The sequence below is a fragment of the Canis aureus genome, chromosome 5, assembly GCF_053574225.1.
Source record: "Canis aureus isolate CA01 chromosome 5, VMU_Caureus_v.1.0, whole genome shotgun sequence".
NCBI classification, from domain to species: domain Eukaryota; kingdom Metazoa; phylum Chordata; class Mammalia; order Carnivora; family Canidae; genus Canis; species Canis aureus.
The window spans coordinates 19,031,892-19,048,280 of record NC_135615.1 but is presented as its reverse complement, the minus strand read 5'-3'; the positions used below and the strand labels follow the sequence as shown (position 1 = coordinate 19,048,280).

General features: G+C 41.5%; 2 protein-coding genes across 6 annotated transcripts in view; both read left to right on the top strand.

Annotated features, from left to right (window-relative positions):
* The window catches only part of LOC144313770 (uncharacterized), a 55,533-nt gene extending 50,383 nt beyond the window's left edge, over nucleotides 1-5,150 (top strand). Inside the window, exon 10 of the mRNA XM_077897014.1 lies at nucleotides 5,023-5,150. The gene's annotated coding sequence lies outside the window, so the exon portion shown is untranslated. The remainder of the gene's footprint in view (nucleotides 1-5,022) is intronic.
* LOC144313769 (ankyrin repeat domain-containing protein 26-like) overlaps nucleotides 4,907-16,389 on the top strand; it is a 72,446-nt gene continuing 60,963 nt past the window's right edge. For all 5 annotated transcript variants that reach the window (XM_077897009.1, XM_077897013.1, XM_077897010.1 and 2 more), the window contains exons 1-3: nucleotides 4,907-5,178; nucleotides 9,791-9,905; nucleotides 10,062-10,235. In XM_077897009.1, coding sequence (XP_077753135.1) covers nucleotides 4,922-5,178; nucleotides 9,791-9,905; nucleotides 10,062-10,235 — 546 coding nt within the window. In that variant the 5' untranslated portion in view covers nucleotides 4,907-4,921. The remainder of the gene's footprint in view (nucleotides 5,179-9,790; nucleotides 9,906-10,061; nucleotides 10,236-16,389) is intronic.

Sequence of the window (16,389 nt, the reverse complement as noted above, 5' to 3'; positions counted from 1 at the left end):
GCTCCTTCCACAGTTTGGCTATTGTGGCCATTGCTGCTAGAAACATCCGGGTGCAGGTGTCCCGGCATTTCATTGCATCTGTATCTTTGGGGTAAATCCCCAGCCGTGCAATTGCTGGGTCATAAGGCAGGTCTATTTTTAACTCTTCGAGGAACCTCCACACAGTTTTCCAGAGTGGCTGCACCAGTTCACATTCCCACCAACAGTGCAAGAGGGTTCCCTTTACTCTCCGCATCCTCTCCAACATTTGTGACAGGATCTCCTGCCTTGTTAATTTTCCCCATTCTCACTGGTGTGAGGTGGTATCTCATTGTGGTTTTGATTTGTATTTCCCTGATGGCGAGTGATGCACAGCATTTTCTCATGTGCGTGTTGGCCATGTCTATGTCTTCCCTCTGTGAGATTTCTGTTCATGTCTTTTGCCCATTTCATGATTGGATTGTTTGTTTCTTTGCTGTTGAGTTTAATAAGTTCTTTATAGATCTTGGAAACTAGCCCTTTATCTGATAGTCATTTGCAAATATCTTCTCCCATTCTGTAGGTTGTCTTTTAGTTTTGTTGACTGTATCCTTTGCTGTGCAAAAGCTTCTTATCTTGATGAAGTCCCAATAGTTCATTTTTGCTTTTGTTTCTTTTGCCATCTTGCAAGAAGTTACCGTGGCTGAGTCAAAAAGGGTGTTGCCTGTGTTCTCCTCTAGGATTTTGATGGAATCTTGTCTCACATTTAGATCTTTCATCCATTTTGAGTTTATCTTTGTGTATGGTGCAAGAGAGTGGTCTAGTTTCATTCTTCTGCATGTGGATGTCCAATTTTCCCAGCACCATTTATTGAAGAGACTGTCTTTCTTCCAATGGATAGTCTTTCCTCCTTTATCGAATATTAGTTGACCATAGAGTTGAAGGTCCACTTCTGGGTTCTCTATTCTGTTCCATTGATCTATGTGTCTGTTTTTGTGCCAGGACCACACTGTCGTGATGACCACAGCTTTGTAGTACAACCTGAAATCTGGCATTGTGATGCCCCCAGCTATGGTTTTCTTTTTTTAAATTCCCCTGGCTATTCGGGGTCTTTTCTGATTCCACACAAATCTTAAAATAATTTGTTCTAACTCTCTGAAGAAAGTCCATGGTATTTTGATAGGGATTGCGTTAAACGTGTAAATTGCCCTGGGTAACATTGACATCTTCACAATATTCATTCTTCTAATCCATGAGCATGGAATATTTTTCCGTCTCTTTGTGTCTTCCTCAATTTCTTTCAGAAGTGTTCTATAGTGTTTAGGGTATAGATCCTTTACCTCTTTGGTGAGGTTTATTCCTAGGTATCTTATGCTTTTGGGTGCAATTGTAAATGGGATTGACTCCTTAATTTCTCTTTCTTCAGCCTCATTGTTAATGTATAGAAATGCCATTGATTTCTGGGCATTGATTTTGTATCCTGCCATGCTACCAAGTTGCTGTATGAGTTCTATCAATCTTGGGGTGGAGGCTTTTGTGTTTTCTATGCACAGTATCATGTCATCTGCAAAGAGGGAGAGTTTACCTTCCTCTTTGCCAGTTTGAATGCCTTTTGTTTCTTTTTGTTGTCTGATTGCTGGGGCTAGGACTTCTAGTACTATGTTGAATATTAATGGTGAGAGTGGACATCCCTGTCTTGTTCCTGATCTTAGGGGAAAGGCTCCCAGTGCTTCCCCATTGAGAATGATATTTGCTGTGGGCTTTTCATAGATGGCTTTTCAGATGTTGAGGAATGTTCCCTCTATCCCTACACTCTGAAGAGTTTTGATCAGGAATGGATGCTGATTTTGTCAAATGCTTTCTCTGCATCTAATGAGAGGATCCTATGGTTCTTGGGTTTTCTCTTGCTGCTATGATGAATCACATTGATTGTTTTACTAGTGTTGAACCAGCCTTGTGTCCCGGGAATAAATCCTACTTGGTCATGGTGAATAATTTTCTTAATGTATTGTTGGATCCTATTCGCTAGTATCTTGTTGAGAATTTTTGCATCCATGTTCATCAGGGATATTGGTCTGTAATTCTTCTTTTTGGTGGGGTCTTTGTCTGGTTTTGGAATTAAGGTGATGCTGGCCTCATAGAACGAATTTGGAAGTACTCCATCCCTTTCTATCTTTCCAAACAGCTTTAGTAGGCTAGGTATGGTTTCTTCTTTAAACGTTTGATAAAATTCCCCAAGGAAGCCATCTGGCCCTGGACTTTTGTGTCTTGGGAGGTTTTTGATGACTGCTTCAATTTCCTCCCTTGTTATTGGCCTGTTTAGGTTTTCTGTTTCTTCCTGTTCCAGTTTTGGTAGTTTGTGGCTTTCCAGAAATGCATCCATTTTTTTAGATTGCCTAATTTATTGGCGTATAGCTGCTCATAATATGTTTTTAAAATCGTTTGTATTTCCTTGGTGTTGGTAGTGATCTCTCCTTTCTCAATCATGATTTTATTAATTTGAGTCTTCCCTCTCTTCTTTTTAATGAGGCTGGCTAATGGTTTATCTGTCTTATTAATTCTTTCAGAGAACCTATTCCTGGTTTTGTTGATCTGTTCCACAGTTCTTCTGGTCTCGATTTTGTTGAGTCTGCTCAAATTTTTATTAACTCTCTTCTTCTGCTGGGTGTAGGATCTATTTGCTGTTTTTTCTCTAGCTTCTTTATATGTAAGGTTAGCTTTTATTTGAGTTCTTTCCAGTTTTTGGATGGATGCTTGTATTGCGATGTGTTTCCCCCTCAGGACTGCTTTTGCTGTATCCCAAAGGTTTTGAACGGTCGTATCTTCATTCTCATTAGTTTCCATGAATCTTTTTAATTCTTCCTTAATTTCCTGGTTGACCCTTTCATCTTTTAGCAAGATGGTCCTTAACCTGCACGTGGTTGAAGTCCTTCCATGCTTCTTGTTGTCATTTAGTTCTAATTTTAAGGCATTATGGCCTGAGAATATGCAGGGGACGATCCTAATCTTTTGGTTTCGGTTGAGACCCAGTATGTGGTCTATTCTGGAGAAAGTTCCATGTGCACTTGAGAAGAATGTGTATTCAGTTGCGTCTGGATGTAAAGTTCTGTAGATATCTGTGAAATCCATCTGGTCCAGTGTATCCTTTAAAGCTCTCATTTCTTTGGAGATTTTATGTTGTGTTTAGAAGACCTATCGAGGGATCCCTGGGTGGCGCAGCGGTTTGGTGCCTGCCTTTGGCCCAGGGCGCGATCCTGGAGACCCGGGATCGAATCCCACGTCGGGCTCCCGGTGCATGGAGCCTGCTTCTCCCTCTGCCTGTGTCTCTGCCTCTCTCTCTCTCTGTGACTATCATAAATAAAAAAAAAAAAAAAAAAAGAAGACCTATCGAATGTAGAAAGCGCTAGATTGAAGTCAAGTATAAGTGTATTATCTAAGTATGTCTTAAATATGGTCAGTTGGCAGGGGCCTGGACGCCCCGGGGGCGGGGCCGCTGATCTGCTCTGCTTGGGACAGGAGCCTCCTCACTGTCCTGGGCCCTTCTTTCCTCTGCCTGTCCCAGGGGGGAGCCGGATCCTGGGCTGTGTCCCCGGCGCCCTGTGCTCCCGGGCCTGCGCTGTTGAATTAGTGCTCCTGGGCCGCGCAGCTCCCTCTGCATGGAGCCTCCGCCTGAGCCCCTCTGAGCTGCTCCCGGGTCCAGCCAGGTGCACTGCAGCCCTTTAGTGAGCTCCGTGTACTCTCCCCAGGGCGCAGGTGTCTGTTAGTGTCCCAGGGAGCCTGAGGGCACCCCCGCCCTCCTGGGGTTCTGCTTGAACTCCCTGCGAGTGCCTTTCGTCCCGGGAAGATTGGTGAAGCTTCTACTTCTCCCGGACGGGGCTATCTTGTCCTGGGGGCACTCGCCCCGGCCTTAACCCGGCTCCTCACGGGCCCCTCCCCCTTGGATGCCTTTTGTTTCTTTATTAATTTTTTCCCCTTTCCCCCCATCTTCCTGCCTTGATAGAAGCGTGAACTCTTCTCACTGTAGCATTCTTTAAATCTCAGGCTGAATTTGTATATTTTCAGGATGACTTGAAGGTTATCTGGGTAATTTGGTGGGGACAGGTGACTTGGGGACCCTACTCTTCTACCATCTTGGCCCGCCTCCTATAGTCTCATTTTTTTTTAAATTTTTAAAAAAATTTATTTATGATAGTCACACACACACAGAGAGGCAGAGACACAGGCAGAGGGAGAAGCAGGCCCCATGCACCGGGAGCCCAACGTGGGATTCTATCCCGTGTCTCCAGGATCGTGCCCTGGGCCAAAGGCAGGCGCTAAACCGCTGTGCCACCCAGGGATCCCTTTAATCACTTCTTATAGTTAGAATTAGTCCTTCTCAGTTCTTTGAAGTTACTTTGAGATACATTTTTTTTCAAGATTATATTTATTTTCAAATGAGACATACAGAGAGAGGCAGAGACATAGGCAGAGGGAGAAGCAGGCTCCCTGTGGGGTGTGCGATGCAAGACTTGATCCTAGGACCCCGGGATCATGACCGAAACCAAAGGCAAGATGCTCAACCACTGAGCCACTCATGGGCCCAGAAGACTACATTTCCACACCCTGGAGGCTTTTGCAAATGTCCGCAAATGCTCAGCCATCCGACCAACTTCTGAAGGGAAGCCAGCCCCACGCTCAGGGGATCTCAGAGATTTGAGAGGCTTGGGCCTCCTCGCACATATGCTTTGGGCACCCTTGGCCACTGCCCTCTGTGCGCATGCGCAGGGATGCCAGCTTCTGAGGTGCGCAGGCGCATTCGCATTTAGCAGTGTTGCTAGGTTACACTGGTTCTGCGTAGGAAGATTCTAAGTCGTTGGGCTTAGTCCCTGAGACGTTGAGGCGAGGCCCACTTGCCTTATTGCTGACGATGAGTGTCTCGCAATAGAGGCGGTGAAACCTGTGTCACCGAAGCCTCGGCTTCGTTATGAAAAAGAGATCTGCAGCGCAGGATGGGTGGGGCCTGCAGCGCTTCGGCTCCAACCTCAGGCCTCTGAGCGACCGCTCACCGCCTATGATTGTTTCCAGCTTCCACAGCCCCGGCCCCGGATACCACATCAAGTATCAAGATCTCAGGGAAATCCACAGAGCTGTGGTCGCTGATGATCCAAAAAAATTGCAGGACGTAGAGGAGTTGCTGCATTTCGCTTTATGTGACATAAAGGAAAGGGACAGGAAGAACAGGTAGCAGGGCTTTTGAGGCGGGCAGGAGGAGGCGGGGCGGGCAGTAGAGGGGCTCATGACATTAAAAGCAAAAATTCTGGGATCCCTGGGTGGCGCAGCGGTTTGGTGCCTGCCTTTGGCCTGGGGCGCGATCCTGGAGACCCGGGATCGAATCCCACGTCGGGCTCCCGGTGCATGGAGCCTGCTTCTCCCTCTGCCTATGTCTCTGCCTCTCTCTCTATCTGTGAGTATCATAAATAAATAAAAAATATTTAAAAAAACCAAAAATTCTGGAGGTTGATTCAGCCACATAAAAAACACCTCTGAATCAGAAAGTAATATTAACAAAATAAAAGAGAATGTACTTGCAAAATATTTACAACATATGTTTAGGAGAAAAAGAACATCTTCGTTTTACAGGGAAGTTATTAAAGGAATGAGATAGGGGCCCCTGGATGGCTGAGTCAGTTGGCCTCTTTTGACCTCTCAGGGTCATGATCTCTGGGTCCTGGGACTTAGCCCCCGGTGAGGCTCCCTGCTCAGTGGGGAGTCTGCTTTTCTCTTTCCCCCTCCCCTCTGCTGGTGTTCTTAATTTCAAATAAAATATTTTTTAAAAAGAGGTATAAAATCCCATTTTCCATACCAAGCTTTGTGAAGATAAGGAATGATGTTACTTATACTACTGCTTAAAATCTAAGTTGTTTTGGACTTTTCAGATAGTTTGGTGGTTAAGTACCACATTGAAAAATAAGTATTTCCTTGAGCCATGAAGCTTATTGATGTAAAATATCTTTAGGAAACAATTAGAAATAAATAATATACAATATGCTATTCTCAGCACTATTTACAATAGCAGTGTATTAAGGAGTCACTTAATGGCCTGTATACGTAAATGGCAGTGTATCCATAGGCTGGACTACTATGTGACCACTGAATGTGGCAGAGATAATTGATACACATTAACATGCAAAGCTGTACTTTGGATCATTAAATGAGAGAAAAATTGTTTTTATGATACAAACACATAAGCAGACAATGGTTTTGAGTTAGTCAAAAAGATGTGCAAATATAAAATTAGTTATCTTCAAACATTTGGATTCTAAGTGGATTTTTCATTTTCTTAAAATCTGTGATTTCTATAGGAAAGATATATAAAAATTCTAAGAAAGGTTTATTATCAATGAACTAATCCAGGAGAACAAGAATATGAATCTTGTGTAGACAAAAAATAGTTTCTACTTATTTACTTTAAAGAGATTTTATCGATTCATTTGAGAGAGAGACCAGGCAAACAAGCAGCAGGGAGGGGCAAGGGGACAAGCAGAAACCCGTGGAGCAGGGAGCCTGATGATGTAGGGCTCGATCCCAGGACCCCCGCTCTATGACTTGAACAGAAGGCAGATGCCTAAATGATTGAACCTAAGTGCCCCTCTTTCTATTTAAAAAAAATTGATGGGTGGGGATTGGTATTTTCTGACAACTTTTAGACTCTTCAGAACTAAGGGGAATATTTTTATCTGTGTTGTAGGTTGTATTATGCATACATAAAATATATACATATGGTTTTATTTTATTTATTTATTTATTTTTAAATATTATTTATTCATGAGAGACACAGAGAGAGAGAGAGAGGCAGAGACACAGGCAGAGGGAGAAGCAGGCTCCATTACAGGGAGCCCGACGTGGGACTCAATCCTGGATCTCAGGATCACACCCCGGGCTGCAGGTGGCCCTAAACTGCTGTGCCATGGGGGATGACCTATACATATGGTTTTATTATGTGCAGCTCTATAACATGTAATAAGTAAATGGTTAATAATTTTATTTTGGTTAAATCCTTATGAAATAAAAAATAAAAGATATAAATGGTATTTCAAAACCTTATAGAATTTTTTGTTGTATCTCTTCTGAAAAAAAATTTAAAAATAGCAAATATAAATGTTCTTGCTATTTCAAAAGTATTAGTTTACTTCACAAAAGTTTTCTTTAAAAATATTGAACTTTCCTGGTGCCTTGGTGGCTGTTTGTTGAGCATTAGACTCTTGATTTTGGCTCTGGTCATGATCTTAGGATTGTGGGGTTGAGCCCCCCGCCGGGCTCCATGTTCAATGGGGAGGCTGCTTGAGATTGTCTCCCTCTCCCTCTGCCCTTCACCGCACTCATGCATTCTCTCTTTTTCCAAGAAATAGATAAATCTTTAAAAACTATAGAACTCTCCAAATGAATTTTTTTAATAATAAATTTATTTTTTTATTGGTGTTCAATTTGCCAACATACAGAATAACACCCAGTACTCATCCCGTCAAGTGCCCCCCTCAGTGCTGGTCACCCATTCACCCCCACCCCCTGCCCACCTCCCCTTCCACCACCCCTAGTTTGTTTCCCAGAGTTAGGAGTCTTCATGTTCTGTCTCTCTTTCTGATATTTCCTACCCATTTCTTCTCCCTTCCCTTCTATTCCCTTTCACTATTATATTCTCCTAATGAATTTATGTATTCTTTCAGTCCATTTATTTCTCAGACAAACCTGAACGCAGGTTATGTAGCAGACATAATATACTCAGGATCTTTTCAATTTTAAAAAGACTTCAGGGACTCCTGGGTGACTCAGTGGTTGAGCATCTGTCTTTGGCTCAGGGCATGATCCCAGAGTTCTGGGATCGAGTCCCACATTGGGCTCTCCGTGAGGCACCTGCTTCTCCCTATGTCTCTGCTTTCTCTCTGTGTCTCTCATGAATAAATAAATCTTAAAAAATAAAGACGGGCAGTCCTAGTGGCGCAGCGGTTTAGCGCCGCCTGCAGACCAGGGCGTGATCCTGGAGACCCTGGATCGAGTCCCACGTCAGGCTCTCTGTATGATGCCTGCTTCTTCCTCTGCCTGTGTCTCTGCCTCTCCCTCTCTCTGTCTCTATGAATAAATAAATAAAATCTTAAAAAAAAATTAAAAAAAAAAATAAAGACTCCATGTTGCCCAGTATGAGCAAGATGAGAAATTTTATGTATTTAGATTTTAAGGCTTTCATTTGTAAGTAATCTCTCTACCCAACATGGGGCTGGACATTTAAGGACACATGCTCTACGGACTGAGCCAGCCAGGCACTCCTAAGATGAGAGATTTTATTTTATTTTGCAAATGATAAAAGATGTATTTATTCTAAAAAGAGAGAGAGAGAGAGAGGGTCATGGGAGAGGGGAGGAACAGAAAGAAAGCGTGGATCTCAAGCAAAATCCACCCTGAGCATGGAGCCTAATGTGGGCCTCTGTCTTAACGACCTTGAGATCATCCTGAGCTAAAACCAAAAGTTGGACACCTAATCAACTGAGCCACCCGTGTGCCCCTAGGTGAGAAATTTTAAATGGAAGTATTAGGACTTAATCTCACGTGAAGCTTTTCCTTGGAACTTCCTGTCAAAAAAAGATTTCTGAATCAGAAATTGTAAAAGATTACCTTTACCTGCCCTTTTGACATTTCAATAATATTAAATACTAATATTGGTAATTGGAAATACTTGATTTATATGAATCTAAACATTTTCTATTAATTAAAATGCTTAATAAAATGAGCTTCCCATGACCCCCCAAAAAATAAAAGAGCTCTCCCTGTTTATTTGAATCCTGAGTTTCTTTTGGCTTAAATTTCCTTGAAAATCAAAGTAAGGGTTGCTTTAAAAAAATTCTTTTGTTCTTTTATTCCTTTCTCAAAATGCTTTCAACTACTGAAAATTATTTTAGTTCTTGAACAATGTAATTCCAAGCATAGGACTAGAAGTGCAACAGACCTGTTGTATATGTCATTATTTCACTTAAGGCACACCGTAGATTGTATGATGCCCCACTATTTATGTACCAAGAAGAAATGTTTAAAAATCATGCCAGTTATAGTTTTAAGACATTTTGTGTTTTTGTTTTGGTTTGTTTTAGACATTTTGAATTAGAAATTGGATTCCAATGTCAGAGATATTAAAAGGTGACAAAATGAGCATCTTGGAATCATTGAAATAGAGTATTCTTGCTCATCCTTAAACGTAGCTGCAAAGTAGGCATAATTGGATCATTTTACCTAATTGTAGTGGGTCTTTGTAAGTTGTAGTAATAGTTATAATAATATTTGTGCTAGGAACTAGTATTCTAAACACTTTGCATGGATCCTCATTTAAAGATCACGACAAGAGGTCTTGTGAGATAACTACCTTTTATTTTATTTATTATTACTATTGTTTCGTAACCTCTATAACCAACAGGGGTCTCGAACCCCTGGCTCCCGAGATCGAGTGACATGCTCTTCAGAGTGAGCCAGACAGGCGACCTGCGATAACTATTTTTATGCCCGTTTTGTGGATGAGGAAATTGCGATAAGGCTAAGTGGTCACAGTGAAGCAACAGAGTTAAGTAGGAATGAAACCCAGGTTGAGCTGCCTCCTGAGGTCATGCTCTTCCTAAACAGATAGGCTGCTCTTTTAATAGAGCGGTGAAGAATCACTAATAAATATTGTACTTTCTTCCAAAGTAAACTAATTCTTTGTTTTGGAGTCATGAGAATAACATAGTATTTAACATTTACAATTCCATGAATTAATTTGCAATTTTTGGAAAGGTACACTGTAATTTCCTGACAAGTCCTTTCATGCTCACAGGACTGCTCTCCACTTGGCCTGTGCCATTGGCCGTGTAGATGTGGTGAAGTACCTGCTCGCTTGGAAATGCGATGTCAACCTCCGTGATGGAGAAAACAGGACAGCTCTAGTGAAGGTGGGTGGTCACAGCTATGTCTGCCTGAGATGGATTGGATTGAAGTCCTTGGAATGAACATTTGTTGCATTTAAACATAACTCATTGGTGAAACTTGTAGCATGTTTCCTTAAGTTCTCAGAATTTACATTCTGTTTCTCGTTGTAATGCTGACAGGCTGTCCAGTGCCAAGAAGAGGCATGTGTAGATATTCTGCTCAAAAAAGGTGCTGATCCAAATGCTAAGGACTTCAAGGGAAACACCGCTCTCCATTATGCGGCCTTTGAGGGGAATATCTTAATAGCACGGAAGCTGCTTTTTAAAAAAGGAGAGATAGAGGCCAAAAACAAGGTACAGGTCAACTTTTTTTTACAACGTATTTGACATTATAAATAAATAACTAAGTAAGTAAATAAATAAATAAATATAGCTGCAAATGGTTTTTTTACATGTATATGTACATATATTTGTACATAGGTACATATATATCTGAAGACATCGACATTGAATTTTATACAGCAGGTCCTGTCATCATGGAAACAACTCCTAAACCAAGGCAGGGGGAGGGAAAGAGAAAAGTAATGCATAAAGAAAGGCAACATTCTGTCTGCTAGCTACCCTTCCACCCCAGAAAGAAAATCTTCCCCTTAGTGCCTGGGAGTAGATGGTACCCTCAGGGCCCAAAAAGGATTGAAGGCCTAGAGGGGAGTGTGGTGATGATGGAGGCCGAAAGCTGTGCAGGGTCTTAGGAAATGGATGCTTCTGGGGATGAGTAGGAGACCGTGACCCAGAGGAGTAGCTTGGGTGAATGTAAATGGGAGGAGAAAGCAGCAGGTTGTAATAGGCCTTGGGCACTCTAGGCCCTAAGGTTCAGAAGATGAGAGCAGGGGGATCAGGTCATGACATCCTACAGGTGGTATCTGCTTGTGCTGGTAGCCACTCTGCCAGCCATGTACCACGGTGAGGCCTCCCATTCCGGAGAGTAGCTCCTGCTCAGCCTATGTAGTTCCTCAGTGGGGTGGTAGGTGTGCATGGGGAGCTGGTGATGACCACACTTGCCAGTCTCCCTGTGCTTTCTTTGACGTGCATTACCTTCAGTCGCTGCCCTTGCAGAAACACTGTTGTGTGCCATAGATAGGGTCGATTTTTCATATTTGGAAGCTCAAGCATTTCCTGGATGAAAATATTTTGAAATAACTGTCTAAGCTTCTGCTTTGAATAACAACACTTTTTATTTTTGAAGATTGTATTTATATGAGAGAGAGCAAACATGAGAAGGGAGGAAAGGCAGAGGTAGGGGAAGAAGAGGCCTTCCCACTGAGCCAGGTAGCCTGATGCATGGGGCTTGATGTCAGGAGTGGGATCGTGACCATAACCAGAGAGAGATGCTTGACCCACTGAGCCCCCCAGGCTTACCATAATACTTCTTCCTTTTTTAAATTAAGGTTTTTTATTTATTTATTTTTTCACCTCACACTCTGGGGTTTATGTACTTATTTTATCTTTTAGTTTTGTCTTTTAAAAAAAATTTTTTTAAAGATTTTTTTTATTAATGATAGTCACAGAGAGAGAGAGAGAGAGAGACACAGGCAGAGGGAGAAGCAGGCTCCATGCACCGGGAGCCCGACATGGGATTCGATCCCGGGTCTCCAGGATCGCGCCCTGGGCCAAAGGCAGGCGCCAAACTGCTGCGCCACCCAGGGATCCCTCTTTTTTAAAATTTTTTTAGTTGGAGTTCAGTTTGCCAACAAAGAGCACAGCACCCATTGCTCATCCCGACAAGTGCCCCCCCCCTTGGTGCCCGTCACCCAGTCACCCCAACCCCCCACCCACCTCCCTTTCCACCATCCCTTGTTTGGTTCCCAGAGTTAGGAGTCTCTCATGTTCTGTCCCCCTCACTGATATTTCCCACTCGTTTTCTCTGCTTTCCCCTTTATTCCCTTTCACTCTTCTATTCCCCATATGAATGAGACCATATAATGTTTGTTCTTCTCCGATTGCCTTACTTCACTCAGCATAATACCCTCCAGTTGCATCCATGTTGAAGCAGATGGTGATTATTTTTTGTTTCTAATTGTTGAGTAATCTGTGGTATATGTCCGCAATGGAGTATTACTCAGCCGTGAGATTTTATTTATTTTTGAGGAAGTGAGCGAGCATGTACAAGCAGGGGGTGTTGTGGGGGCAGAGGGAAAAGAAAGAGAGTAAGAATCTGAAGTAGACTTTGCGCTGAGCCTGGCGCAGCGCTGGATCTTATAACTCTGATCATCACCTGAGTTAAGACCAAGAGTCAGATGCTCAACGGACTGAGCCACTCAGTTGCCCCTAAATAATGATACCTCTAAAGAAGCATTAGAGAATGCAGGTTTCTTTTATGTATTTATGGCAAATATTTATGAGAACACAGAATGTGTTCTGAAACTTTATTTTCAAAAATGTTTTCTCACCCAGTTTGTTTTCTTATTTAGTGTCAAACAACAGAGGAAAGCAAAATTTGCCTTGGAAATAGGCTTTGTCTTAAAACAGAAAACAAGTGTATTTTACAATATCAAATCTTGCTGCTGTTGAGAAGTTCCTATTTGATCAAAAAGTGATTTATTAACACGGTCGGAGTTTGTCTTTTATCAGCCTTGACTTAAGAGGGACAAAAGAGGGGAAAAGGAGAAAGCAGTCAGGAACATGCAGAGCGATTTAGATATTTGGCAAGTGAGGGGAAATATCAAGACAAGGTTTTTGGATTGTGTTTGTTTTTCTTCAGTGTTTATGTTTAGGTAAGGAGTCTTCAATTTTCAGGGATAGTAATTCTTACTTACGAACCAGTGAGTGTGTTGTAAATTTATATAGAGATCAATTCTAGGAGGACTCTAAGGACATCAGATTGGCAGTAAACTGGTGGTTGAATGGGCATGAAAAGGGACGCCTGTGTGGCTCAGTGATTGAGCATATGCCTTCGGCTCAGGGCATGATCCCGTGGTCTCCCGAATCGAGTCCCACATGGTGCTCCTTGAATGGAGGAGCCTGCTTCTCCCTCTGCCTGTGCCTCTGCCTGTCTCTCTCTCTCTCTCTCTCCGTCTCTCATGAATAAATAAATAGAAATCTTAAAAAAAAACAAAAAGTGGACAAGGAGAGGAACACAGTATAGTATTTTGCAGCTGTAGCCACTTAGATACGAGTCTAAACTCTGCTTGCAAATCTAGAATGTCTTGATGGGAAGGACGTAAGGAGTGTGTAAATAATGGAATCAAGTTGCATTTTGAGTTTACTAGTCCTTGTTCTACCTCCAGCCATGGAAATTGAATGCAGGTTTGATAAGTGACTCATTTCTGTTTTTGGCTGAATCCTCAAGTGATAGGAGAATGGCCACATAGGTGAAAGAGGAGACTGGCATGGTTGTGTACTGTACTAGTTCTCAGCTAGACTTGTGCTGGTGAATCACAGTCAACTAGGGAACTTTAAAAGGATTTACAAGCCAAAACTGTCCCGTGAAGATTTCGACGGAGTGAATCCAATAACGTGTGTACGCAGAAATTTGGAAATAGGGTTTTGAGATTCTGATACAACTCTTGGCTAAGAACTACTGAATGGGTAGGTATACATATACAAATTTAGAGATGTAAAAATATTAAATCTCTGGAAGAGATTTAACTGAAGTTGGATACTGGCTACTTCCTTCCACTCTCTCCAACATTAGCCTTTCATCTGTCTGTATCTCTTTGAGAATCACAGATGAAAATTATTGGTCATCTCTGTTGGCTTGAAAAATAATTACCTTTTCTTCCAACTATCAGTCATTCACCGGCACCCAGATGGGAAGTCTTTATGAGTAGTCTTTTAATAAGTAGAGTCTGACCCTTTAAAGATTTTACGTGTTTTGCTACCATTCTGATTATTACAAGCAGGGTTTTCCCAATTGCAGCAGTAGAAATCCGTGAACCTTCTTTTTTAGTTGAAGCTGTACGATAGACTATCTTAGGATGTCTTTCAAATTCATAGGGCCCTGGCATAGTGCATAATCACTACTGTGTTAAACATTCAGCATGTAGTTAGTGACAATACAGATGGTAATTGTTTTAATAACTTTGCTTCAGCATTCCTCTGAACTCCTGTCTGTTCGGTTAGCAATGTGAGGGCAGTAAATACAAATAGATTGTAGTTGAAACAAGCATGGGAAAATTCTGACAGTAGGTGTTAATGAGTCTTCACAGCAATTTTCCTTAGAAGGTGGGGCCTAATTTGTTGGTAAAACATGATCCTGATGCTTTAGGAAAGGGTTGATGTCCAAGTATTTGTTTTACGCACGGCCATTGGAAACAGTCACAGCAAATAGAAAAACACAAGTAGGCTATAGACTAAATGTGGCCCCCGGATGTATTTAGTTTCCACTGTCAGTTGAGGTAACATTTAAAATTATGGCACGCATGTAGAACTCTGGATTTTGAGCTTTTCTTACAGATCACTTCTGTTACCTTGAGCCCATGCTGCTGTTTGATATGCTGTGCAGAGGCTGTCCCTTTATAGGAGGCGTGTGTCTCCAGTTTGCTCGTGTCCCCACCTAGGTTCTTCACTGACTCGTGTCACCTGCTTTGCCTCCATAAGCACTGAGTTTACAATTACTGTTTTATGGTATATTTTGACAAAGATTTCAAGATTTTCAAGACACTCCATATTAATTTGTAATATATATTTTGCATTTTATGTTAATTTCTTAGGATTGGGATTGAATTTTCTGTTTCTTTGTCTCCTTATTTTTTTCATTACTTTATTTAGTAATTGATGAAAGACACACAGAGAGAGGCAGAGAGCCAGGCACAGGGGGAAGCAGGCTCTCTATGGGGACCCTGATGTGGGCTCGATCCCAGGATCCCGGGATCACCATGCTAAACCACTGAGTCACCCGGTACCTCAGGATGAATTTTCCAAGTTAAAATTTAAAAGTTGTTTTTTTTTGAAAACCATTTTTTCTTTAAATGTACTGTATTCGTGTTCCTTTTGGAATATCTGCAGTCCTATGAGGTTAATCCGTTTTATTTGGATATATTATGCATATTGCAGAGAATATTAAATTATTTAGTATTATTGATTGTGCTAAAAATAATCTATGTAAGCCAGTATTAGAATTTTTTTGTTATTAAGATTTTTCATTTAAATTCATTTTACCAATCTATAAAAACACAGTGCTCCTCCAGTATTCCTATTTTTATTGAGAAGCTGTTATATTTTTATTTCTGATTTACACTTTGCCTAAAATACAAAATAATTATAAATAGTAATCACAGTAGAAACTGGAATACTAAGAGGATTTTTAGAAGTGGATATGCCTTACGGGTCCCAGAATTAATATCATTGAGACCAAATCTCATACTTATTTCACGTAGCATAATACCCTAAGTCAGTCAGAGGAAGACAGTTATCATATGGTCACATTCATTATGTAGATGTTAGAAACAAAACAGAGTATCAGAGGGTTAGAAGAAAAAGTAAAACAAGACAGAGTGAGGGAGACACACCATAAGAGACTCTTAATCATAAGAACCAACCTGAGTGTCCCTGGAGTGGTTGGTATGGGTGTTTGGGGTAACTGGGTGATGGACATTACAGAGGGCACATGATGGAATGAGCACTGGGTGTTACATAAGACTGCTGAATCACAACCTTTTACCTCTGAAACTAATAATACACTATATGTTATTTAATTGAATTTAATCAAAAAGGTAAAAATGAGAAAAATCTCATACTGAGCTTTCTAACAGTTAAGATAAAGCTTTATCATTGTATAATAGGAGTAAGTCCAAGGATATTTATTTATTTATTTATTTATTTATTTATAATTTTATTTTAATTCAGTTTGCCACAATAAAGTATAACACCCAGCGCTCATTTCATCATTTGTGCCCTCCTTGACCAAGGACTATTTATTCTTTTAAAAAATATTTTATTGATTTATTCATGAAAGACACTGAGAGAGAGGCAGAGACACAGGCAGAGAGAGAAGCAAGCTCCATGCCGGGAGCCAGATGTGGGACTTGAACCTGGGACTCCAGGAACACACCCTGGGCTGAGGGCAGGAGCTCAACCTCTAAGCCACTCAGGTTTCCCAACCACGAACTACTTAGTATTAAGCATTCAATGTTCAGTTGAAGCTTATTTCTTTTATTTATTTACTTATTCTTTTTCTATTTTTGATTTCTACTAAGCTTTATTTACGTATTTTAGAGAGACAGCTTGTACATGCACAGGCTTGGGGGGTTGGGTGAGGGGAAGAGGGAGAGAGTATCTTAAACAGACTTGGTGCTGAGTGCCAGGGGAGCCCAGAATCCAAGGTGGGGCTGGATCCCACCACCCTGAGACAAAACCAAGGGTCACTCAACTGGCTACGCAACCCAGCTACCCTGAAACCTAGCTCTTTTCATTCAGAGTCCATCTCCTTAGTGACTCCTTAGTGACTCAGTGTTTTGTGTTGACATCTGGGATCCCATACCATTGATAGAAGAGAATCAAGCAAGTT